Genomic DNA, 25,430 nt, shown 5'->3' with positions numbered 1-25,430 from the left:
CCTCTTCGTTCATTTTATTTTTTAAATTCCACGTATGAGTGAAAACATATGGTATTTATGTTTCCCTGGCTGACTTATTTTGTTTAGCATAATATTCTCTAGCTCCATCCATATTGTTGCATATAGCAAGACATTCTTTTTTATGGTTGAGAAATATATGTACATATATGTCACATCTTCTTTATTCATTCATCAATTGATGGACACTTGTGCTATTTCCATAGTTTGGCTATTGTAGATAATGCTGCTATAAACATTGGAGTGCATATATAGCTTTGAATTGGTATTTTACTGTTTTTTGGATAAATGCCTAGTAGTGCAATTGCTGGGTTATAGGGTAGGTCTATTTTCAACCTTTTGAGGAACCTTCATACTGTTTTGCATAGTGGCTGCACCACTTTGTGTTCCCATCAACACCTGTTGTTCCTTTATGTTCTTTATTTTAGCCATTCTGACAGGTGTGAGGTGATACCTCATTGTAGTTTTGATTTGTATTTTCCTGATAATAAGTGATGTGGAGCATCTTTTCATGTGTCTGCTGGTCAGCTATATGTCTTCTTTGGAGAAATGTCTATTCATGTATTTTGCCCATTTTTTAGTTGGATTATTTGTTTTTTGGGTGTTGTATAAGTTCTTTATATATTTCAGATACTAACCCTTTATCAGAGATTTCATTAGCAAATATCTTCCCCCATTCCATAGGCTGCCTTTTAGTTTAATTGTTTCCTTTGCTGTGCAGAAGCTTTTTATTTTGATGAAGTCCTAATAGTTTATTTTTGCTTTTGTTCCTTGCCTCCAGAGATGTATCTAGAAAGAAGTTGCTACGGCTGATGTTAAAAGAGGTTTCCGTCCTATATTCTACTCTAGGATTGTAATGGTTTCCTGTCTCATATTTCTTTCATAGATTCTGAAGTTATTTTTGTGTATAGTATAAGAAAGTGGCCCAGTTTCATCCTTTGCATGTTGCTGTCCAGTTTTCCCAACATTATTTGTTGAAGAGACTGTCTTGAATATTCACTCCTACTTTAACCAAAGATTAATTGACCATATAATTGTGGGTTTCTAGATTTTCTATTGTGTTCTACTCATATATGTGTCTATTTTTGTGCCAGTACCATATTTTTTTGATCACTACAGCTTTGTAACATAATCTGAAGTCCAGAATTGTGGTGCCTCCAACTTTGCTATTCCTTTTCAAGGTCGTTGGGGGTTGTTTTCAAGGCTACATTGGGATTTTGGTGTAATTTTGATAGAGATTGGATTGCATTAAATGTTTAGATGGGGGATCCCTGGGTGGCGCGGCGGTTTGGCGCCTGCCTTTGGCCCAGGGCGCGATCCTGGAGACCCAGGATCGAGTCCCACATCGGGCTCCCGGTGCATGGAGCCTGCTTCTTTCTCAGCCTGTGTCTCTGCCTCTCTCTCTCTCTCTCTCTCTGTGACTATCATAAATAAAATAAAATAAAAAAAATCTTTGAAAAAAAATGTTTAGATGGCTTTGGGCAGTATAGACATTTTAAGAATATTTGTTCTTCTAATCCATGAACATGGAATGCTTTTCCATTTCTTTGTGTCTTCTTCAATTTCTTTCATCAGTGTTTTATAGTTTTCAGAGTACTGGTCTTTTACCTCTTTGGTTAGGTTTATTCCTAAGCATTTTATGGTTTTGGTTCAATTGTAAATGGGATTTATTCCTTAATTTGTCTTTGTGCTGCTTCATTATTGGCATATAGAAATGCAACAGATTTCTGTATGTTGTTTTTATATCCTATGAATTTATGGAATTCATGTATCTGTTCTAGCAATTTTTTGGTAGAGTCTTTTGTGTTTTTTATATCAAGTGTCATGTCACCTGCAATTAGTGAAAGTTTTAATTCTTCCTTGCCTTGCTTTTTATTTTTTCATTGTCTAATTGCTGATGCTAGGACATCCAGTACTATGTTGAATAACAGTGGTGAGAGTGGACCTCCTTGTCTTCTTCCTGACCATAGAGGAAAAGCTCAGTTTTCCCATTGTGAATGATACTAACTGTGGGTTTTTTTGTATATGGCCTTTATGATGTTAAGGTATGTTCCCTCTAACTCTACTTTGTTGAGAGTTTTTATCATGAATGGATGTTGTACTTTGTTAAATGCTTTTTCTGCATCTATTGAAAGGGCCATATAGTTCTTATTCTTCCTTTTATTAATGTAGTGTTTCACATTGATTGATTTGCAAGTATTGAACTGCACTTGTAGCACAGGAATAAATATATCCCACTTGATTGTGGTAAATGATTCTTTAAATGTACTGTTAGATGTGGTTTGCTTTGAGACTTTTTGCATCCATGTTCATCATGGGTATTGGCCTATAGTTTTCCTTTCTAGGGGAGTCTTTATCTTGTTTTGATATCAGGGTAATGCAGGCCTCATTGTATGAATTTGGAAGCTTTCCTTCTTTTTCTACTTTTTGGAATAGTTTGAGAAGAATAGGTACTAACTCTTCTTTAAATATTTGGTAAAATTTTTTTGTGAAGCCATCTGGCCTTGGATTTTTGTTTGTTGGGAGATTTTTTATTACTGACTCAGTTTCTTTGCTGGTTATCAGTCTGTTCAAGTTTTCTATTTCTTCCCATTTTAGTTTTGGTAGTTTATATGTTTCTAGGAATTTATCCACTTCTTTTAGAATGTCCAATTTGTTGGCATATAGTTTTTCTTACTCTTCTCATAATTGTTTGTATTTCTGTGGTGTTGGTTGTTATTTCTCCTCTCTTGTTCATAATTTTATTTATTTGGGTCCTTCTCTTTTTGATAAGTCTGGCTAGGAGGTTATCAATTTTATTATTTTTTTTCAAAGAACCAGCTTCTGATTTCATTGATCTGTTGTATTGTTTTTTGTTTTGTTTTTTAGTTTCTATATCATTTATTTCTATTCTAGTCTTTATTATTTCCGTCTTTCTGCTGGCTTTAGGCTTCCTTTCTTGTTCTTTCTCCAGCTCCTTTAGGTATAAGGTTAGGTTGTTTATTTGAGATTTTTCTTTCTTCTTGAGGTAGGCCTGTATTGCTATATGCTTCCCTCTTAGGACTGCTTTATTGCATCCGAGAGGTTTTGGACCATTGTGTTTTCATTTTCATTTGTTTCCATGTATTTTTTAATTTCTTCTTTGATCTCCTGGTTGACTTATTCATTGTTTAGTAGTATGTTGTTTAATCTCTGTGTATTTGTTGTCTTTCCAAATTTTTCTTGTGGTTGACTTCAGGTTTCACAGCGTTGTAGTCAGAAAATATGCATGATATGATCTCAGTCTTTTTGTACTTGCAGAGTCCTGATTTGTGACTTAGTATGTGATCTATTCTGGAGAATGTCCCATGTGCACTTGAAAAGAATATGTATTCTGCTGTTTTAGGATAGAATATTCTGGACATATCTGTTAAGTCCATCTCGTCCAGTGTATCATCCAAAGCCAGTTTCCTTATTGATTTTCTGTTTAGATGATGTGTGTGCATTGATGTAAGTGGGGTGTTAAAGTGCCCTATTATTATTATATTATTATCAATTAGTTCCTTTATGTTTGTTATTGTTTTATATATCTGGGTGCTCCTGTACTGGATGCATAAATATTTATAATTATTAGGTCTTCTTGTTGGATTATCCCCTTTATTATGATAGAGTGCCTTTCTTCATCTCTTGTTTAGTTTTAAAGTCTAGTTTGTCTGATATAGATGGATAGATAGATGTTGTGATAGAATATATCACAACAACAACAAATGATTTATTTGTAACACAGCCCAGGCTCCATCACTTCAGCACAGCATAGGAGTAGAAAAGAATCACAACTGTAAGCATCATTTAGTTTAAGGCAGAACTTCATGCCTCGGCAAACACCACACCCATGTCCCCCCAGAGAGCCAGCCCAGAGCCAAACTGAACACACAAACATGAAAGCCCAGAATGAAGTTGGCCCCAGCTTCAGAACATCTCATCACCCTTCCCCCACAGCCCTTCACATTACCTGGCTGCAGCCTTCTACCCTTCTACCCCAACCACGCCAAAAAACCAGCCTCTGAGCCACCAGAGAGCTTTCTTTGTGGGATAATTAGCAAGGATTTAAGTGTTCTAGAACAATGCTCTGAGAAATCTATTGCTCCCTAAAAAGTTTAAAATGACTCCCCCCATTTATAACCCTAATCAGCAATGATAGATCGTCCTCTCCTCACCATAGGTACAGGCAGTTTTGAAGTGATTATCCTCAGCTTCATACTCAGATTTTCCTATAGACTTTATTAAAGACTATTCTCCTCACCCTAGGGTAGGAAGGTATCTCAGGTAATTTTCCTAGATTCAGAGGCTGAGAGGAAAAGCCCCAATAGCTTAGAAAAAGATTTCTTGTTTCCCTCCAAAGATTTTAATAGAGATTTTTGCCTAAACATTTTTTAACCCATCTGAGAAAAGTTAGTTTTAGAAAAGTTAGTTTTAGATTCAGAGGGCAATGCAGGCATAGAAGCAAGAAGTCTTTCTGATTAGGTACTAGTTTTGAGGATACAGAAGACAAGATAGAAGAGTATACAATCTCAAGTGGCTTTTTTTTTAAACCTAAAATCTTCTAGAAAGCCTCAAAAGATGGATACCAGGAAGACACCACTTTTGCAGGCCTTGGTAGGACAATTCCAAAAATTATACCATCATGGACTGGTGACTTTTGACAAGATCACAATAAAAAAGACATGAAAGTGGAACATCTCTGGAGAAACATCTTTAAGGGTCTCTGACTCGTGATTTGGCTTTCTTTTAATGTTGATTTGCATGATAAATGTTTCTCCACCCCTTCACTTTCAATCTGTGGGTGACTTTAGGTCTAAAATGAGTCTCTTATAGGCAGCATCTATATGGGTCTTTTTTTTTTTTAAATCAATTCTGACACCCTGTGTCTTTTGATTGGAGCTCTTAGTCCATTTACATTATTGATAGATGTTGATTATTGATAGATATGTACTGAGTGCCATTTTAGTACTTGTTTTATCATTGTTCCTGGAGATTTTCTTTGTTCCTTTCTTGTCTTTGTCACTTTTGGTCTTTTCTTTCCACTCAGAGAATCCCCTTTAATATATCTTGTAGGGCTGGCTTAGTGGTCATAAACGCCTTTAGTTTTTGTTTGTCTGGGGAACCTTTTCTCTCTCTTCTGAATGATAGCCTTGCTGGATAGAATATTCTTGGCTATAGACTTTTCCCACTCAGCACTTTGAATATGTCATGCCACTCCCTTCTGGCTTATCATGTTTTTTGTTGAGAAATCTGCAGCTAACCTTATTGGTCTTCCCTTGTAAGTTAAAGACTTCTTTTGTCTTGCTGGTTTTAAGAGTTTTTATTTATCATTATATTTTACAAATTTAATTACAATATGTCTTGATGTTGGCCCACTTTTGTCGATTTTTATGGGAGTCCTCTCTGCCTCCTGGATCTGAATTATGTTCCCTAATTCTTTTTTCTCTCTTTTGTTCAGCTTCCTTATTTTCTATTATTTTGCCTTCTATATCACTTATATATTCCTCTGCATCTTCCAGCCTTGTGTTCATTGCCTCAAACCTGTTTCCAATCTCAATTATTGCATTTTTTCATTTCTGACAGATTCTTTTTAACTCTATTATCTCTGTGGTAAGAGTCTCCCTGAAATCTTCTATTCTTTTCTCAAGCCCAGTGAGTATCCTTATGATGTTGCTTCAAATTCTCTATCAGACATGTTACTTTTTCCTGTTTTGCTTAGATCTTAGATCTCTGGCTATGACCTTATCTTGTTCTTTCATGTGGGAGAATTCTTCTACCTTGGCATTTTGTCTAAGTCTCTGCTTTCGTATCTGTATTAGAAGAGTCAGCTATGTTTCCTGCTCCTGAGAGTGTCCAGGGCTTGGCACTTTAGGGAATATCTCTGGTGTGTGTTGTGCCCACTCTGCTCTTGGTGTTTTGGCTGCTGTATCCTTCACGACAGTTGTCTGCAGAGGCTCTGTGTGCCTGCTGTGAGCACTCTTTGGTCCTTGGCCAGAGTGTAGTGAGTTTCAATTAAGTGTGCTCTGGCCTATTTGTTATATGAGACCTAATACTACTTCCACTAGAATTGAAGCTTGCAGAGCACTGGTTGGGAGACATCGTGTGGGCAGGAGTTTTTGCTGGCCTTGTGAGGAAGGGGCTGGCCATGCTGGGACAGAGGCAAACTGGATGGAGGGCAGTTGTGCCAGAGCATGGGTGGTGGGGCTTGGTGTAAGCAGGTTAGGCAGCTACTGGGGGCACTGTGCTGCCTCCTGCAAGTGGCTCTGTGTTTATGCTGAGGGGTAGAGTTGGGAAATGGCACCTGCTGGCACCTTTGTTTCTGGAGGGAGGTGTGAGTCCTGCCTCTCAGGTATATGCTCCAAGAGGAGAGAATCATCTCTCTTGTACCCCAGGCATTCTTCAGATGCTATTTCTACACCATCTGCCCCCAGGTTGTTTGTCTGCCTTCTCTTCAGGAGTAGGGCAGCACCCTCAGAGCTTCTATCCCAGTCAAGCTGGATGACCTTTAAAACTCCAGTCTTTAAGCCCTACTGGTTGCAAGAACTCACGAAAATCAGTCCCTCTCATCTTCCCAGCCAATAGCTTTAGGGAAGTGCTCTCCTTGTGCATTCCCCTTTGTGCCTCTCTCTCTCATCTTTTTCTGTGACCAGGGCTCCCTCCTCTCCAGAGCAGTTGTGATCTGTTTCTCCCCCAAATCATGGCTTTGTACTTCCTACCCTCCTTGTGGCTTCTTTTCCTTTAGTTGTAGACTTTGTTTTGTCAGTCCTCAGGTTGATTTCTAGGAAATTTGGAATGAGTTGATAGCTATTTAGTTATGTTTGTGGGGACAAGACAAGCCTAGGGTCCTCCTACTCCTTCACTATCTTCTCTCCCTTCTCCCAGGTTAACCATTTTAAAAATTAGATTTGGAAAATGTTTTTTTTTTTTTTAAGTAGAAAGGAGATTTCAGAAGAAAGTTTATGTTGACAGTATGAAAGGGACCAACAGTTAAGTAATGGTTAACAGTGTAGGAATTAGGTGGATTTGGGATCGAGTCCTGGTTCCATCAACACAGGCTCGGTGACCTTGAGCAAGTTTCCCAGATTTGTGGAACCTCAATTTCCAGTTGAGGATTGAGATGATACTTAGTAAAATACCTGCCAGTTAGCAAAAGCTCAATAAATGTTACTCTCCCTCAAAGCCTCTTCTTCATAGGCTATCTGGTGGATTTCTGGGCAATCTGGTGGTGGCAGTATCTGTGGTCTGAGACTCCAGGAAAGATCTAAAGAGCCCAGTGCATCTGCTGACAGTGTTAGGGCCTATCATCGTTTGTGACAAAATTGTGTGAATTAGCTGGAGAAATTGCTAAAAGTTGCTAGAAATCCCCAGGACACGCCGACCATCTTCCAGTCAGATGAATTCCAAACCTGCTGCTAGGAGGGAGAAAAACCCCTCAAAAAATGTGAATTGAGAACACCTGCCCACCTCCCAAGGAACTTTAATCTGCAGGTAGAAGTACAGAGTTTCTTGATAATGGCCAATTTCCCACTCAGGGATTTCTTTTTGTCATTTTGCTCCTGTTCCAGGAGACCCCAGCAGTATAACATTTAAAAAATATTTTGGGGGGGGGGTCCGTTATCACCCTCTCCATCTTGCATGTAGAGAAATCAAAACAAAGGGAATAGCATGTTAGGCAAAGAAGTTGGGTGATGTCCCCAAAGAAGTTCTTTTTAAAATGGAGTATTAGATTCCTCATAATCTTTCCTGAGGATTTGCACTTTATATCTATAGGCATCATGTGGGAATTAATTTGGAGTTCAAACAAACCTGTGTTTTTGTAGAGATGTGGGTCCTGTGAATCCCCAAAGGAAAAGTATCATAACCAATATCTGAGTTCCTTCAGTTTTCTTTTGTTCAAGGAATTGTCCTAAAACCAAGTCAACTAAAGGCTAACTAATATTTGAGTATCACTTACAGTGTTTCCCAAATCTATCTGACATTACATGAATCCCTTCCATGCCACCCCAGACCTACATAATCATAATACAACCTGGAAGTTGCATCTTTTAGAAGTACATTAGGTTCCTGGGGTTATTAGTCAAATTTGAGAAACAATCTCCAAGGGACATACTGCTCTTAACTCCAGTTTCTAGAGAAGGACACTGAGACTCAGAATGGTTAAGTCAACTGACCCCAAGTTACACTGCTATTAAGTGGCAGAACCAAGACCTGCAAAAGTGGTTGTGTTTTTGCTTCTACACGGTGCCTCTCTAGACCCCATCATGGTTTCTAAAGGCTTCTTCAGAGCCTCCTGAGCAGCTGTGGTAAATGCTGGTGGCAGACACACTTTCCCATTTCCTTTGTGGTCAACACTGCCTGCAGTTGCTGGGGTTTCTCCCCAACCTTGCAGGCTCCAGGGCCATTTCTGTGATGTCTACCACCTTGGTGGCTTTGTATGGCTGCTGCTGAAAGCAACAATGGTGGAGAGCTCTTTGGTTTTTTTTTTTTTTTAATTTATTTTTACTGAAGTTCAATTTGTGGAGAGCTCTTTGATCAGTGTTCTTATCCCTCCCAGAAATTACAAATCCTTTTCTCATTCACACGAAAACTAATTTCTCCTTCAGTATATTATATTCAAGCAGTGTCCACAAAACAACCCTTCTGCCTCAATTTACTTAGCAGAAGCTGGATTTAAAAATGTGGATTAAGATAGAATTTTGTTGTTGTTGGTTAGTTGAACAATGATTCCCTTTGGAGTACTTATTCATTTTTTGGTTCTAACTAATTGTGTGTTTTGTTTTTTAGTTTATATTGTATGTACAGGGAATATCACTAATGACTATAGGAATAAATTCATACATGATGGCTCATTCAGCCAGGACATTAGGTAAAGTATATCTATCTTTCATTAACTGGGAAGAATAATGCAAATAGATTATTGTTGGGAAGTCATGGGGATATTTCTTATGGAGTTCATGGAATTGATTATGAAATCATTCATTCATTATTTATAGATGCTGTATTAATTGGGATGTTGGTTCAGCCAGTTTTACAGAAACCTCATTCACAGTGGGTTAAACAAGATAGAGAACTTTCTTTTCCCCTTGATCAAAATGTCCAAAAGAGTGGGATGGCTCTGCTTTTCTTTTCTTTCTTCTCCACTCCCTGGGGTGTTCTTGTCTGCAGGATAGATGCTACCTCACTACCTCTACATTTTCAATCCAACCAACTAGAGAGGGAAAATGGGGAGATGGGTGGCAATGGAAAGTAGGGAGCTTCCTTTCAGGGCACAGACTAGAAATTGTATATATCATTATCACTTAATTCCATTGGCCAGAATTTTGTCACAAATTCTGGGTAAGAGAAGCTATGAAATATAATCCCTATCTGGCTTGCCATGTACTCAGCCAAAACTTAGGGATTCAGTTGGTAAAGGAGGAAGGGGAAGATGGATTTTGGGAGACAGTCAGCAGGCTGTGCCACAGTTTCCGATTTCCAGAAGACATTTGAGGCCATTGATAATAAAATGCATAATATGATAAAATCACACATAGACACATTGTCAGTAGAGAAATCTAGGATAATTGGTGGCAGTACAGTCAACAGGGAAGGAGAGGGCTAGATGAGATTATACAGTCTTAGAATAGGGCCTCAATATCCTATGGCCTGGTCTTTAGCTATGCTGGTGCATAATTTTTTCAGTATCTAGAATTGATCAGATTGTCAGAGATTTACATATGCTGCATTCATAGGAAAATGTGGATAAAGGAGAAAATCTATTAATTTATAATGAGGATGATTTTTTTCTATGTCTTGAAATTATTGCAATCATTATTCAGGATGCTTACCTCTAAGTACCAATTTCCTTGATAAACAAAACTTGTAATTAGAAGATTTCTTGGGATGTGTGGAACTAATGAGAGGTCAATGGAAGGAGGATATTGAAGGAGAATTCTTCTAAACAGGGAAATAGTCGGGTGAATTTACTCTTTCCTACCCATGAGAGATATCATCTCTCTGCTTGTGTCTTTTTTTTCTAAGATTTTATAATTATTCATGAGAGACACACAGAGACAGGCAGAGACATAGGCAGAGGGAGAAGCAGGCTCCCTGGAGGGAGCCTGATGTGGGAATCAATTCCAGGACCCTGGGATCGCGACCTGAGCCAAAGGCAGATGCTCAACCACTGAGCCACCCAGATGCCCCTCTGCTTGTATCTTTTCATAGTCATGCCCATTCCTAAAACTGCGCCCCACCAGCGCTATAGCAGAACTTCCTGTTACTGGGCTAGTAAATGGGACAGATTTTTGGTAGCTCTCCTTTCCCCCTAGTTATGGATTTGTTCTTGTTCTTAGTAGAAAGGTATGCTTGGTCAGTGAAAGCCTACGCTGGAGAATAAATGAAGTTAATTTGATCTTTGAAAGCTTTCTCACATCTCCCTTCCCACCAATTTCCTTAGACTCCCAGGTATCCAGATCCACTTCATTCTCTTTGCTTAGGATATAACATCTGGATTTCTTCCACTTCTTTTCTTATGATTCTTCTTATTCTGACAATCAAAGGCAAGATCAACCAGGGGTTTTACTATCATGGTAATATATTTTTTTCTTCTCTGTTTCTTCCTTTAAAAATTAAAAAAAAATTTTTTTTTTTGAGGAGTGGGGAGAGGTAGACAGAGAGGGAGAGAAGGAGAGAATCCCAAGCAGGCTCCACACACCCCAAGATCATGACCTGAACTAAAAATCAAGAATTGGATGCTTAACCACCTGAGCTACCCAGGATTTTTTATTGTAGTAACTAAACCTCAAAATTTTCATTATAAAATAAAAGTAAATGATAAAGTCTTTCTCCTCTTAGAATCCGTACTCATCCTTTCTAGAAATACTGTGTGGCACACATTTAATACCCTCCTCATACTCTTCCAGGATCATCTTAAACACAGGGAGTTCAATCAAAGGTATTGGTGACACCAAGTGGTTCACATATACTCATGTTTCCCTAGAGAGCAACCGGAAAGTGGCTGTTTCTCCACCATATGGGTACAATGTAATTACGCAAATGAGAAAAATTTCTTCTTGTGTGGTCTTAGCCATGGGAATTTTGAATCTAAAGCTGACAACGTCTAACTTCAGCCTACAGTAAAATGCATCTTTGTTCTGGACCACAGTGTATCAAGAGGGATATGCCTCTGGACCTGAAAATTTCAAATACCGTCATTGTACACAGTGTCCCATAGAGAATGCAGTAAAGTTAAACTAAACATTTAGAACTCATTTTAACTCTTTATGAGACCTTTCATGTGCAATTATGAAAAGAGAACAATTTTATTGAGATGGAATTCCAAATGAGCAGACTAAGTTCATTCACTAATTAAATTCTTTTTGGTGAGTGAACCTCATAGCAATAACTTCAAATTCATACCTCAGGAAGATACAAACGGCTACAAGTTTTGGGACATGTAGATTTGCTGGCCAGAAAACAGATGTACTAAATTGAGGGATCTCTATCGCAGTGAGCTTTAAATTTAAATTTTTTAAATTTTAAAAATTTTGTATAAAAGTCATTTGGAGAGCTTGTTAAAATGAAAATTCCAAAGTCAATCTGATTCTCTAAGTATGAGGCAGAGCCAAGGAATTTGCATAGTTTAATAGACAGTCTTCCTACCTGTAGAAAACACACATAGTCTCTTATACTTTGAGAAATACTGATTGGGACCCTGAGGTAGTAAGTCACATCTCTTGTTAATGGGAATGAAAGGAAACTAACAAAGCATCCCTTAGCAGTTGAGTCAGATAAAGTTGAGCTATACGGTCAGAAGAAACAGCTAGTTGGGTAATTTTCTGGAAGATTTTGGACCAGTTTGTTCTTGCTCTAATCACTACAGTTTAGCTGTGTAGGTGATTCACTACAGCAGTAGATTTCATTACACCTTGTAGGATTTTGCCTTTTCTTGCCACCTTCACTGTATTCTACTAAGACCCTTGTTTTTTCTGGTCACAGGTTTGTGTGCTATTTCCCTCCCAAGGCAAATGGCCATGCAAAATGCCATTAAGCACATTCAGGAGATAATACAGAACACGATAACGCTATTCAAAACAGAAAAAATTTTGACAAATGTTAATTGGACCTTAGTAGAAGAAAAAACAAAGATTGAATACATAATTCCTGTGAGTTGATACTTGGCAAAAAATAGTCCTCTTTCTCTCTTCGCTCTGCCTCTTTTGCTTTCGTTTATTATACAAAACTTGATTCTGCTAATAAAATGTCAGAAAACTGAGGAGGGGGAATTTACTTACTAACTTTGCTATCTTGGTGAAAAGACTTCTTTCAATCCTCTCTAAAGAGAAGGTCTTGGTTATCTAGCTTTGTTTGCCAAATACAGGAGAATTGGTGTTTTTATACACTGGCTGATTTAGTAACTACGAATGGTTTCTGTTTTTGACCATTTGAGGAGCTGAGCAATTTGTCTTCATGTTATTATAGAAAGCAGAAAACACAGGTTGCTTCAGAGAGCAGTCAAGCATAGACAGGTTTGGGGGAGAATCTGACTTGCAGATCTCCCCAAATGAATTGTTACTTTACCACAATTAAAAAGCAACATTTCTTTAATGTGAAGAAGAGGGACTCAGTTATACATAGCCCTTCATTTTAGCAATTCTGATTTGAGTTATTGGAATCTTTTTTGAGTCAAGTGTTTGACAGCTCCTATTTATTTTAGCTGATTTTTAACTTATCTACTTATGTTTTTAAATTTAGTCTGATGCTTATGTTTTACATGATGATATAGAGGAGGAGTCCCTAACCGAAGAAGTTTTAATAGAAGAAGCCAGATTGCATGTAGCTATAATACAAATGGTTGGTACAATTCATATAACTGCATTTTATTTATTTTTAATTTGTGCAATGCTCTCATTTCTTACATAAGGTTTCAGGTGACTAGAAAAATATTTTTCACCTTTGGACAGCCTATTGGTTATTAACATTTGTTTGCTTTATTCAAGTTAAAAAATAACAATAAGGGTCTTAGGCTTTATGTTCAAGTCACAAATCTTATTCTAAGTCTAGAAATTTTTAGCAGTTCACTTTTGAGGAGGTCTGAATAATATTTGGTGCAGTTTATGTACTTGACTAAACATCTTCAAATATTTGAAACTTATAAATTTAATGTATTTGAGTTACTTTTATACAAAATTCTCTTAAGTGCTCATTTAACTCTTGAAAATCTAATAATATAAATCTAGTGAATCAAAAATTCTCTTAAAATATTTAATATTTAAGGGATGCCTGAGTGGCTCAGTGGTGAGTGCTGCCTTTGGTACAGGGCATGTTCCTAGGGTCCTGGGATCAAGTCTCACATCAGGATCCCGCAGGGAGCCTGCTTCTCTCTCTGCCTGTGTCTCTGCCTCTCTCTCTGTTTCTCTCATGAATAAATAAAATCTTTTAAAAAATTAATATCTAAGTGTTTTTATATAAAGATTATATTAAACAAATACATTTATATATTATTTTATATTATATATATTATTTATATATTAAAAATAAAGAAGATTACTCGGTAAAAATCCAATTTAATTAACTTACCAAATTACACATTTTAAATTGGTGTTATATACTAATAGGACACACTTTATTCAATATTGCAAGTACACAAAAATATATCCATATGTTCATTATGCCCAGAGTCCATTTTTAAAAATTTTATTTTAAAGCTTGTTATTATGAATAATTTTTAACATATACAAAAGTAGATATAATGCTGTAATGAATCTCTATATACTCATCAGCCTTAAAAACTAACATGACTAACCCTGTCCCATCTGCAGCCTCAGTTACTATCCTACCTTCCATATTATTTTGAAACGAATCCTAGATACCATATTATTTCATCTGTAAATACTTTGTTATGTATCTCTAAATTTTAAAGTCTTTAAAAAACAGTAAAATATTAATATTGTACCAGAAATTAATAATAATTGCTAATAACATCAAATATTGAGTCAGTGATCAAATTTCGGATGGTCTCATTAATGTGATCAATGTGTATTTTCAGTTTACATATACATATTTAAATATTTATTTGTTTATTTTGGAGAGAGAATGAGCAAGATGGAGAGGGGCAGATAGTGAGGGAGAGAGAATCTCTTACAGACTCCTCACTGAGCATGGAGCCCAACACAGAGCTTCATCTCATGATCCTGAGATCATGATCCTGAGCCAAAATCATGAGTCAGACCCTTTACCACCTGAGCCACCCAGGCACCCCTCACAGTTTATATTTTTAAATTGAATTCCAGTACAGCTCACACACTGCAATTAGTGGATAAGACCTTTTAGTCTCTTTTAACCTATAAATTACTTTTTTTTCTGTTGAAGAACATATTTCTTCTTTTTTTTTTTTTAAATTTTTATTTTATTTTATTTTATTATTTATGATAGTCACAGAGAGAGAGAGAGAGGCAGAGACACAGGCGGAGGGAGAAGCAGGCTCCATGCACCGGGAGCCCGATGTGGGATTCGATCCCGGGTCTCCAGGATCGTGCCCTGGGCCAAAGGCAGGCGCCAAACCGCTGCGCCACCCAGGGATCCTCATATTTCTTCTTAATACAAAAAATTAATATTATATTTTCCTTCTTTTAAACATTTGTAAACTTAATTTAAAATGTTCTTGGAGTTTGAAAGTTTCTTATCTAAAGGAGTACAGTATGGCCACAGATTTTTTGAAGAGCTTCCTATTAAGAGGTGGTACTTCTAGCCCTCCCTACTACCCCCATCTCATTGAATCTGGGCTGTTCTGGTGTCTTATTTTGCCCAATAAAATGTTTTAGAAGTGACTTTGAGAATGTTCTTGAACCTATGCTTTGAAAAGATTTACAGCTTCTTCTTCTATTTTGAATACCACCCTGTGATTATCATGTGAGGAGACTGGCCTGCCTCTGAAGAATGAGAGGCCACATAAAAATAAACTGAGGCATATATCCAAGAGTCAGTACCCTACTACTAGACTTGTGATTAAGGCCATGTTAAATCAAGGGTTGGGGCAATAGACTCAACCTCTCAATGATAAGAGTTGCAAAGAATTTGTGGCCATATTTTTGTTTGTTTTTTCTTACATGCTTTCCCCCACCCAGTTTTATTGAGTAATAATTGATATACATTACTGTATAAGTTTAATGCATACAGTGTGACAATTTGATTTACATAGATTGTGAAATGATTACCATTGTGGCTTTAGCTAACATCCATCTTCTCATATAGACACAAGAAAAAGAAAAAAAGAAGAAAAGGAAAGAAAAAAATTTAGGACATAACCTTATTTATTGGTATCACAGTGTGCTTGCTGGTCACAAATATTTATATCCTTCCTATTAACAAAATACACTCAATCCTTTTCTAAGACCCCACCACCACACACACATACCAAGCTTCATTCTATTAGGGTATCATGGTACTCAAAGTCCAGTATCTCATGATCTGCATTTGGTCTAGGTATGCTGATGCTCCTCGATTGCATCTCCTTAAGTATGATTTCTCTTGAGCTGGAGAGAGCTACGAACTAAGAAAAAAGTTATCTGTTCCCTACCTCACTCCCCAACATTTAGTGCCAATCAACAGCCACTTCTGTTCAAGAAGGGGAAGAACAGGAAGTTCTGATTAATCACTGGTCCATGGCAATTCTGAAATTCAGCTGGGAATATGCACTAGTGCACCTTATTCTTTACATTTCCATAGGAAATGATCTATATTTGTAGCTGACTGGCTTTGTCAGCCTGATTTCTGTTGGTAGAAACTTGTGATGTTTCTATTCATTTAGAATGATTTCTATCTTTTTTAGTCTAACCTGGTACAACTTCCTTAAAAACTTGTGTATTTTCAATCAATCTGATTATAGTCCACTCCATAATTCCTTTTCAGAACATGGGTCTGAGAAAGACTTTAGTCGGCTTGAGAAGATAGACTGAATATCAGATTTAATCTTTCAGTGGTCTTAACAAAGGGTCTTCAGGCACACCCTTAACTTGACCTTGAACCTGAGGCTATATTTTACTGTCAGCATTCTGGATTTGATCTTTGTTTTTAGGTCTTTTGCCAGCTGGAGAGACTGCAGATGAGAAATGAGTTTAGTTTGCAACCTGACAAATCATGGACTCTAATTTCTGCTGCAGAGTTAACTGGTTCCCTTTGGTTTATCCCTCTTCCCATACTTTTATAAGTAGCTCAGACAGTTGATAGTTTTAATATTTCTAGAATTATTAGAATTAGAAATCTAGAAATATTCTTAGTCAGATTCATAAGATCATTGGGCACATTTTCCATCTTCCAAATGGCCTCGGGTGACTGTATTGCCCATTGTGGTGCCTCTTTATAGCACAACTGCCTCTCTCCTGCCCTTATACCAGTTTTTGCACTGCTCTCCCAGTCTCTATTCACCCCCAACTCCTAGAGCTAGTGTCACATGTTTTACCCCTTTGTTATAGAGGCTCTGCACAGTTGGTACTGATTTCTGTTTTGGTCAGCTTTTGCTATATATCAAATCAGCCCAAAACGTACTGGCTTAAAACAATGGCTTATTATTTCTCACAGTTCTATGGGTTGGCAATCTGGATGATTCTGTCATTGGTCTTGGCTGGGAGCACTCAAACCTGCTCTTGCATTCTTGGTCTCAATGAGTGGACTCATTACTCATGTGATCACTTGGGTCAATCCTCTTTTTCCCTCCTTTCCCAAGCTCTCTCAAGCTTACCTTCTAAATATTTGTCAAATATACCCCTTTCCATTCTTGTGTCTATTAATTTAGGACATATAACTTCTTGCCTAAATAATAACCTTCAACTAGTCTCTCCCTATTTTCAATATTTCCATGATCAAATCACAGTGACTTACCTAAAAGACAAATAGGACTATACTATCTTCCAGCTTCAAATGGCTCCTCAGGTCCTACAGCATTTTCCAAAGTGAGTTCTAAAGAGTATTTGCTACACAGAATGTTAATAGGGACTGCATAACAAAAAAAGTTTCCATGCTCAAATTTGTTTGGGAAATGCTAGTTTAAACAAAGTTAAACTGGTTTCTTATGGAACTCCTTCTTGTAGACTATCTCAATTTCTAACATGCTGATATGCATTGAGACTCTCTAAGAGGGAATATTGAATGCAAACTTTCCCTCCTCCACTTTCTCATATAGCATATTTTGGTAGGGGGAGATTCAAGTAGTATCTCACAGGATTAACTTATTACCTTCCAGGAAGAGTTTACCTATGAAATCAAGTCTATATATAAGCACAAGGTCTTTTATAATCCGGCCCCTACCTGTCTCTCTAACTGATTCTATCACCATTCTCTGCCCCACAACTTGTCCTTTACTGCACTCAGCATGCTATTTCTCATCTCTGTGCATGCATTTCTGATGCCCCTCTCTGCTCACTTCCTTTCCCACTCTTCACCCCCACCCCCATTCTTCATCTGGATAATTATGCTCATTTTTTAAGACTCAACTGAGGTATCATTTCTTTCAGGATATTTTCTCTGACCCTGCCCCACACCAAGTTTAATTAGTGTCTTGTGGTTACTTTTATCCTTTCATACTTCCTACCCTGTTTTACAGTTCTATGTGTCTATTTTTCCTTGTCTTCTACTAGGCTACAAACTCCTTAAAGCCTTAGATTATATCCTCCATGCCTTAGCATGGGGCTTGGAATCAAGGATACATTCAATAAACAAATTCAATTTAAAAAACCCCATAAGGAATATAAAAAGATAGTGAAAGGGAATAAAGGGGAAAGGAGAAAAAAATGAGTGGGAAATATCAGAAAGGGAACATGAGAGACTCCTAACTCTGGGAAACGAACAAGGGGTGGTAGAAAGGGAGGTGGGGGTGACTGGGTGACGAGCACTGAGGGGCACTTGATGGGATGAGCACTGGGTGTTATTCTATATGTTGGCAAATTGAACACCAATAAAAAAAAATTTTTTTAAGCCTCATAATACTAGTAAATCATAATTTTTTTGAGCCAAACTTATTTCTGGATGGGCAGGGCTGGAATTATAATTCTATATGTGTGCAAAAATTATATATTAATTGTGTAATATTTATATATATGCCTCAGATCTGAATTCTGGGACATACCTTCTCTCATAGTGAGTATCTGTCCAGGGCTATCAGGAAAGCCTACAAAGTGGAGATAATCTATCACGTGCCTCAGTGGCCATCAGAGTAAGGATAGCCTGTTCATTGCCCTTCTACCCTTTAGAAGGCAGCTTCAGAGTTCACATGCCTTATCTTCCCATATATTATACATGGATCATTTTCCTATTTCTTGGAAAAGGAGTTGGTGAATAGATGACTATTACCTCAAGAAAAAGCGGTATGAATCCCATTTTCCTGTAGTGACTATTATCTCTACAATTGTAAAACTTGAGAAAATGTGCTAACTTTAGTGGAGGTTGGAAACAACATTTAGAAACAATAGATAAGCAAGAGTAGCATGGTCAGCATTGAGGAAGAAAGTTTAGGCAGTAGTCTTAGGAGGTTACTTTAACTTTCAATATTAGTGGCCCCTAAAAGGTGTTATTTTTTTCTCCTAAATTTTATTGGGGGGTTGACACAAGAATACAGTCTACTTATATTTATAAGATGTTTTATAGAAGCCTCATTGGTAATAACAAAGAAAAAACACATAGTAGATACATGAAAGATAAAAGGAAAGGAATTAGAATATACTACTACAAAAAATAAATCACAAAGGAGTGAGAGAGAAAAAAGGGAACAAAGGAACTAAAGAAACAGTCATAAAACAATGAACAGAATGGCAGTTATAAGTCTTTTCTATCAATAAGGACTTTAAATGTGAATGCCTAAATTCTCCAATCAAAAGACAGAATGGATGAATGGATGTAAAAACCCAAATCCAACAATATACTGCTACAAGAGACTCACTTAAGATTTAAGGACACACATAAGGCTTGAAAGTGAAGGATTGGGAAAAGATTCCATGCAAATATTAACCAAAAGAGAGCAAGAGTGCCTATACTTTTGTCAGTTAAAATAGACTTAAAGGCAAAATTAGTCACAAGAGAAAAAGAAAGCCACTATGTAGTGGTAGAGGTGCCAATAACATCTGTAAATATACATGCCTAGCACTGGAGCACCTAAATTTTTAAAACAAATATTAACAGAATTGAAAGGAGAAATAAATAGCAATGAAAATCATAGTAAGGGACTTCAATATACCATTTTCAATATCAAATAGATAATACAAACAGAACATTAACAAGGAGACAGTGGATCTTAATTATACTTATAGATCAAATACACTAAGAAACATTCAGAATATTCCATTCAACACACCAAAATGCATTTTCTTCCTAAGTTCACATGGGACATTCTCCAGGATAGATTATATGTTGAGTCACAAAACAAGTCTTACCAAATCTAATAAGATTGAAATTATATCAAGTGTCTTTCCTTTATATCATTGTAAAGATGGTATAAAACTAGAAATCAATGGCATAGAATGGTATAAATGGTATAAAACTAGAAATCAATAACAAACTGAAAAATTCACAAATACATGGAAATTAGACAACACACTCCTAAACAACCAATGAGTCAAGGAAGAAATCAAAAGGGAAATCAGAAAATATCTTAAGACAAATTAAAATGAAAACACAACATATTAAAACTTATAGGATGCTGCAAAAATAGTTCTAAGAGGGAAATTTATGCTAAATTGCTAAATGCTAAATTGCTAAATGCTAAATATAAGCATTTATGATAAATGCTTATATTAAGAAAAAGAAGATCTGAAATAACCTAACTCTACACATCAAGAAATTAGGAAAAAGAAGAAAGAGAGATCAAGGAATGCATCCCATTTATAATTGCACCAAAACCCATAAGATACCTAGGAATAAACCTAACTAAAGAGGGAAAAGATCTGTACTCTGAAAATTATAGAATACTTAGGAAAGAAATTCAGGAGGACACAAAAAATGGGAAATCATATCATGCTCATGGATTGGAAGAACAAACATTGTTAAAATGTCCATGCTACCCAAAGCAATCTACACATTCAATGCAATCCTGGTAAAAATAGCACCAACATTTTTCACAGAGCTAGAACAAACAAGCCTAAAATTTGTATGGAACCACAAAAGACCCCAAATAGCCAAAGTAATGTTGAAAAAGCAAAGCAAAGTGGAAAGCATAACAATCCCAGACTTCAAACTGTATTACAAAGCTGTAATCATCAAGAGAGTATGGTACTGGCACCAAAAGAGACACATAAATCAATGGAACAAAATAGAGAACCCAGAAAGGTCCCCCAGAAAGGGACCTACAACTATATGGTCAATTAATCTTTGACAAAGTGGGGAAGAATATCTGATGGGAAAAAGACAGTCTCTCCAACAAATGGTGTTGGGAAACCTGGACAGCAACATGCAAAAGAATGAAACTGGACCACTTTCTTACACCATAAACAAAAATAACTTCAAAATGAATGAAAGCCCTAAATGTGAGACAGGAATCCATCAAGATCCTAGAGGAGAACACAAGCAGCAACCTCTTGACTTTGACCATAGCAAGTTCTTACTAGACACATCACCAGAGGCAAGAGAAACAAAGGCAATGAACAATTCATAAAGATAAAAAGCTTTTGCACAGTGAAGGAAACGGTCAGCAAAACTAAAAGGCAATGGAATGGGAGAAGATATTTGCAAATGTCATATTTGATAAAGGATTAGTATCCAAAATACATAAAGAACTCATCAAAATCAATGCCCAAAAAAGAAATGTCCAGTTAAGAAATGTGTAGAAGACATGAACAGACATTTTCCCAAAGAAGACATACAAATGGCTAACAGATACATGAAAAATGCTCAACATCACTCATCATCAGGGAAATACAAATTAAAACCACAATGTGATACAGCCTCACACCCCTCAGAATGGTTAAAATTAGCAACTAAGGAAACAATAGATTTGGCAAGGATGTGGAGGAAGGGGAACACTCTTACATTGTTGGTGGGAATGTAAACTGGCACAGCCACTCTGGGAAACAGTATGGAAGTTCCTCAAAAAGTTAAAAATAGAACTACCCTATGATCCAGCAATTGCACTACCAGGTATTTATCCAAAGCATACAGAAATGCTAGTTTGGAGGGGCACCTGTACCCAATGTTTATAGCAGCAATGTTCACAATAGCCAAATTATGGAAAGAGCCCAGATGTCCAACTACCAATGAATAGATAAAGAAGATGTGGTATATACATATTCCATTATATATATATAGATATCTATATATATAATGGAATATCACTCAGCCATCAAAAAGAATGAAATCTTGCCATTTGGAACAATGTGACTGGAACTAGAGTGTATTATGCTTAGCAAAATAAGTCAGAGAAAGACAAATATGATTTCACTCATAGGTCAAATTTAAGAAATGAAACAGATAAACATGGGGGAAGGGAAGGAAAAATAAGATAAAGATAAAAATAGAGAGGGAGGCCACCATAAAAGACTCTTAACTATAGAGAACAAACAGGGCTGCTGGAGGGGAGGTGGATGAAGGGGATGGGGTAAATGAGTGATGGGCATCAAGGAGGACACTTGTTGGGATGAGCACTAGGTGTTATATGTAAGTGATGAATTACTAAATTCTACTCCTGAAACCCTTATTACCTAAAGCCATTATAGATTCAATGCAATCTTCATCAAAACATCAATGGCATTTTTCACAAAAATAAAATAAACAATTAAAAATGTATATGAAACCACAAAAGAGGGACACCTGGATGGCTCAATGGTTGAGCATCTGCCTTTGGCTCAGGTCATGATCCCAGAGTCCTGGGATCGAGTTCTGCATCAGGTTCCCTGCAGGGAGCCTCCTTCTCCTTCTGCCTATGTCTCTGCCTCTCTCTGTGTATCTCTCATGAATAAATAAAGAAAATCTTAAAAAAAAGAAACCACAAGAGAATCTGAATAGTCAAAGCAATTTTGAGAAAGAACAAAGCTGGAGGCATCACACTTCCTGATTTCAAACTATACTACATAGCTAGAGTAATCAAAAGAGTATAGTACTGGCATAAAAACAGACACATAGCCCAACAGAACAGAATTGAGACCTCCTAAAATAAACCCACGCATGTATGGTCAACTAATATTTGACAAGAAAGTGAAGAATACCAATGAGAAAAAGTGTTTTCGATAAATGGTGAGAAAACTGAGTATTTACATGCAAAGGAATGAAATTGGACCTCTGTCATACCACCTACAAAATTAACTCTAAATGGATTAAAGATTTAGATATAAGACAGAAACCATAAAACTCTTAGAAGAAACATAGAGAAAAAGCTTCTTGACATTGGTCTTGACAACCAATTTTTTAAGATGTCACCCAAGACACAACAGAAGCAACTGCAACTAAAAAACCTTCTGGATAGTAAAATAAACTCTCAACAAAAATGATAAGGCAACCTATAGAATGGAAGAAATTATTCGCAAATCATATGTCAGATAACAGGTTAATATACAAAAAATATAAGAAACTCATATGACTCAATAGAAAAAAAAAACAAATAATCTGATTAAAAATAGGCAAAGGACCTGAATAGACATTGTTCCAAAAAAGACAAATACAAATGGCCAACAGGCACATGTTAAGGTACTCAACTAATCATCAGAGAGAGACTAATCAAAATTATAATGACAACCTATGGAATGGAAGAAGATATTTGCAAATGACACTTCTGATAAAGGGTTAGTATCCAAGATATATAAAGAACTTATAAAACTCAGCACCCAAAACCCAAATAATCCATTTAAAAAATGGACAAAAGACATGAACAGACACCTCTCCAAACAAGGCATACAGATGGCCAACAGATACATGAAAAGATGCTCATCATCACTGATCATCAGGGAAATGCAAATCAAAACTACAGAAAGATATCGCCCCACACCTGTCAGAATGGCTAAATCAGCAACACAAACAACATGTACTGGTGAGGATGTGGAGAAAGGGGAACACTCTTATACTTTTGGTGAGAATGCAAACTGGTGTAGCCACTGTGGAAAACATTATGGAGGTTCCTCAAAAAGCTAAAAATAGAACTCCCCTCTGATCCAGGAATCACAATACTGGGTATTTGCCCAAACAATACAAAATCCCTAATTTAAAGGGATACATGCACCCTTATGTTTATAGCAGCAGTATTTGTAATAGCCAAGATATGGAAGGAGCCCAAGTATCCACTGATTGATGAATGGATAAAGAAGTGGTATATCATCGCAGCAACCTGGATGGAGCTACAGTGTATAATGGTGAGTCAGAGAAAGACAAATACCATATAATTTCACTCACACGTGGAACTTAAGGAACAAAACAAATAAACCAAGGGAAAAAATATATATAGAGAGACAAACCAAGAAACAGACTCTTAACTATGGAGAACAAACTGAGGGGAGGTTGGCAGGGGGATGAATGTAATAGGTGATAGGGATTAAGAAAGGCACTTGTCCTGAAGACCACTGGGTGATTAAAATAAAAACTTGAAAAAAAAAACTATATCACATCACACCTGTTAGGCTGAATATCCCCCTCAAAACAAGAGATACATGTTGGCTAAGATGTGGAGAAAAAGGAACCCTTGTGCACCGTTGATAGTAATGTAAATTGGTACAGCTACTACAGAAAATTATATAAAGATTCTTCAAAAAATTAAAGCTAGAACCACCATATATTCCAGCGACTCCACTTCTGCATATACATCAGAAGGAAATGGTAATAGGATCTCAAAGAGATCTCTGTAGTCCCATGTTTCTTTCAGCATTATTCACAATAACCAAGACATGGATATAACCTAAGTGTCCATTGAAGGATGAATAAAGAAAATGTATATTATCTATCTATCTATCTATCTATCTATCTATCATCTATCATCTATAATCTATCTATCTAGTGGAATAATATTCAACCACAGAACAGAAGGAAATCCTGCCATTTGTGACTTGAGGGCATTGTTCTAGATAAAATAAGTCAGAGAAAGGCGAATACTATATGATTTCAGTTATGTGTGGAATCTTAAAGAAAAAAAAAGCCAAACTAATAGAAACAGAGTAAAATGGTGGTTTCCAGGGATTGGGAGGTAGGGGAAATGGAGGAGATGTTAGCCAAAGCCTACAAACTTCCAGTTATAAGATGAATAAGTTCTGGGGCTATAGTGTGGTAACTATAACAATTCTATATTATAGACTTGAAAGTTGCCACGACAGTGGATCCTAAATCACACACAATCACATACAAAAAAAGTTATATTAACTAACTTTATGTGGTAACCATTTTGCAATATATATGAGTATATTAAGTCATCACATTGTAAACCTTAAACTTACACGATGTTATGTCAATTATATCACAATAAACCTGGAAAAAAGGGAAAAAAGAGCACAGTGTACTTTTCTTTCTTGGTAGTTCTTTAAGAAGTTGAGATGATTAGTTAACCTTTGAATTAATATGCATTATCTTGCTGCAGAAAGATGATGCTATGGTGCTATTTATATTACTTAAGAAAAACTCTTTGACTTGTATACATTTTGAGCTAAGAAACTTTGTATATTTTATTGTATCCAGGAAAGTACTTTGCAATAAGTGAATATTCAGTAAACATTTAAACTGAATGAAATTTATTTGCTGCTACGGGATTTTAAAAATATTTATATTATATATTATATTTTCCTATAATGAATTCAACAATAATAGTGAGGGCTATGTAAAGGTCAAACAGAATATATTATATTATGTTTTGGTCCTTTGTAATGTTTATTTCAAATTGTATGTTTAGAGTAGCTTTGAAAAACAATGTAACGATGGAATCCTCAGTGTAGAGGCAGCCCGGATATTAATTAGTGCAACCAAAAGCTTTCGCCCCATCCAAGGAAAGTGAGTATAATATCTCTTATATTGTTATTTCCAAAATCAAATAGGTATATAGTAAAAAAAGAATCAAACTCAGAGTTAAATGTCTAGATTGATCAATATATTTATCTCACCTATCTTCCATCTCTCTTTCCATCCACCTGTCTATCCATCTACTTCTTATTTTACTTGTTTATACTTTTTTTCCTGAAAGTTCATAACTCTGGTGACATTAGGAGATTCTGGTGGAAGATCTGACTACAGTGTAATTAGATAAGACACTAGGGGTGCCATGAAAGAGAACCTATGTAGTTTCATATACTATTATATTTATCTTTTCTTTATATCATCTTTACTAAGCTACTGGATAGGGTAGGTAGAGAAGTGTGGAACCTGCCATTAGACAGGTGGGATAAGCCTTGAAGGAACTGACCCAACTGATGGATCTGAGAGATGCAATTAAATTTGGTGGGCAAAGTTTGACTATCTTAGAGACATGTCAATATCTGGTCGTA

General features: G+C 36.5%; 1 protein-coding gene across 1 annotated transcript in view; it reads left to right on the top strand.

Annotated features, from left to right (window-relative positions):
* SLC9C2 (solute carrier family 9 member C2 (putative)) overlaps window positions 1-25,430 on the top strand; it is a 104,939-nt gene that overhangs the window by 39,354 nt on the left and 40,155 nt on the right. The window contains exons 10-13 of the mRNA XM_041749701.1: window positions 8,803-8,884; window positions 11,998-12,164; window positions 12,754-12,852; window positions 24,842-24,939. Coding sequence (XP_041605635.1) covers window positions 8,803-8,884; window positions 11,998-12,164; window positions 12,754-12,852; window positions 24,842-24,939 — 446 coding nt within the window. The remainder of the gene's footprint in view (window positions 1-8,802; window positions 8,885-11,997; window positions 12,165-12,753; window positions 12,853-24,841; window positions 24,940-25,430) is intronic.

The sequence above is a fragment of the Vulpes lagopus genome, chromosome 1, assembly GCF_018345385.1.
Source record: "Vulpes lagopus strain Blue_001 chromosome 1, ASM1834538v1, whole genome shotgun sequence".
Taxonomy (NCBI): Eukaryota; Metazoa; Chordata; class Mammalia; order Carnivora; family Canidae; genus Vulpes; species Vulpes lagopus.
This window is presented reverse-complemented; position numbering and strand designations above follow the sequence as displayed.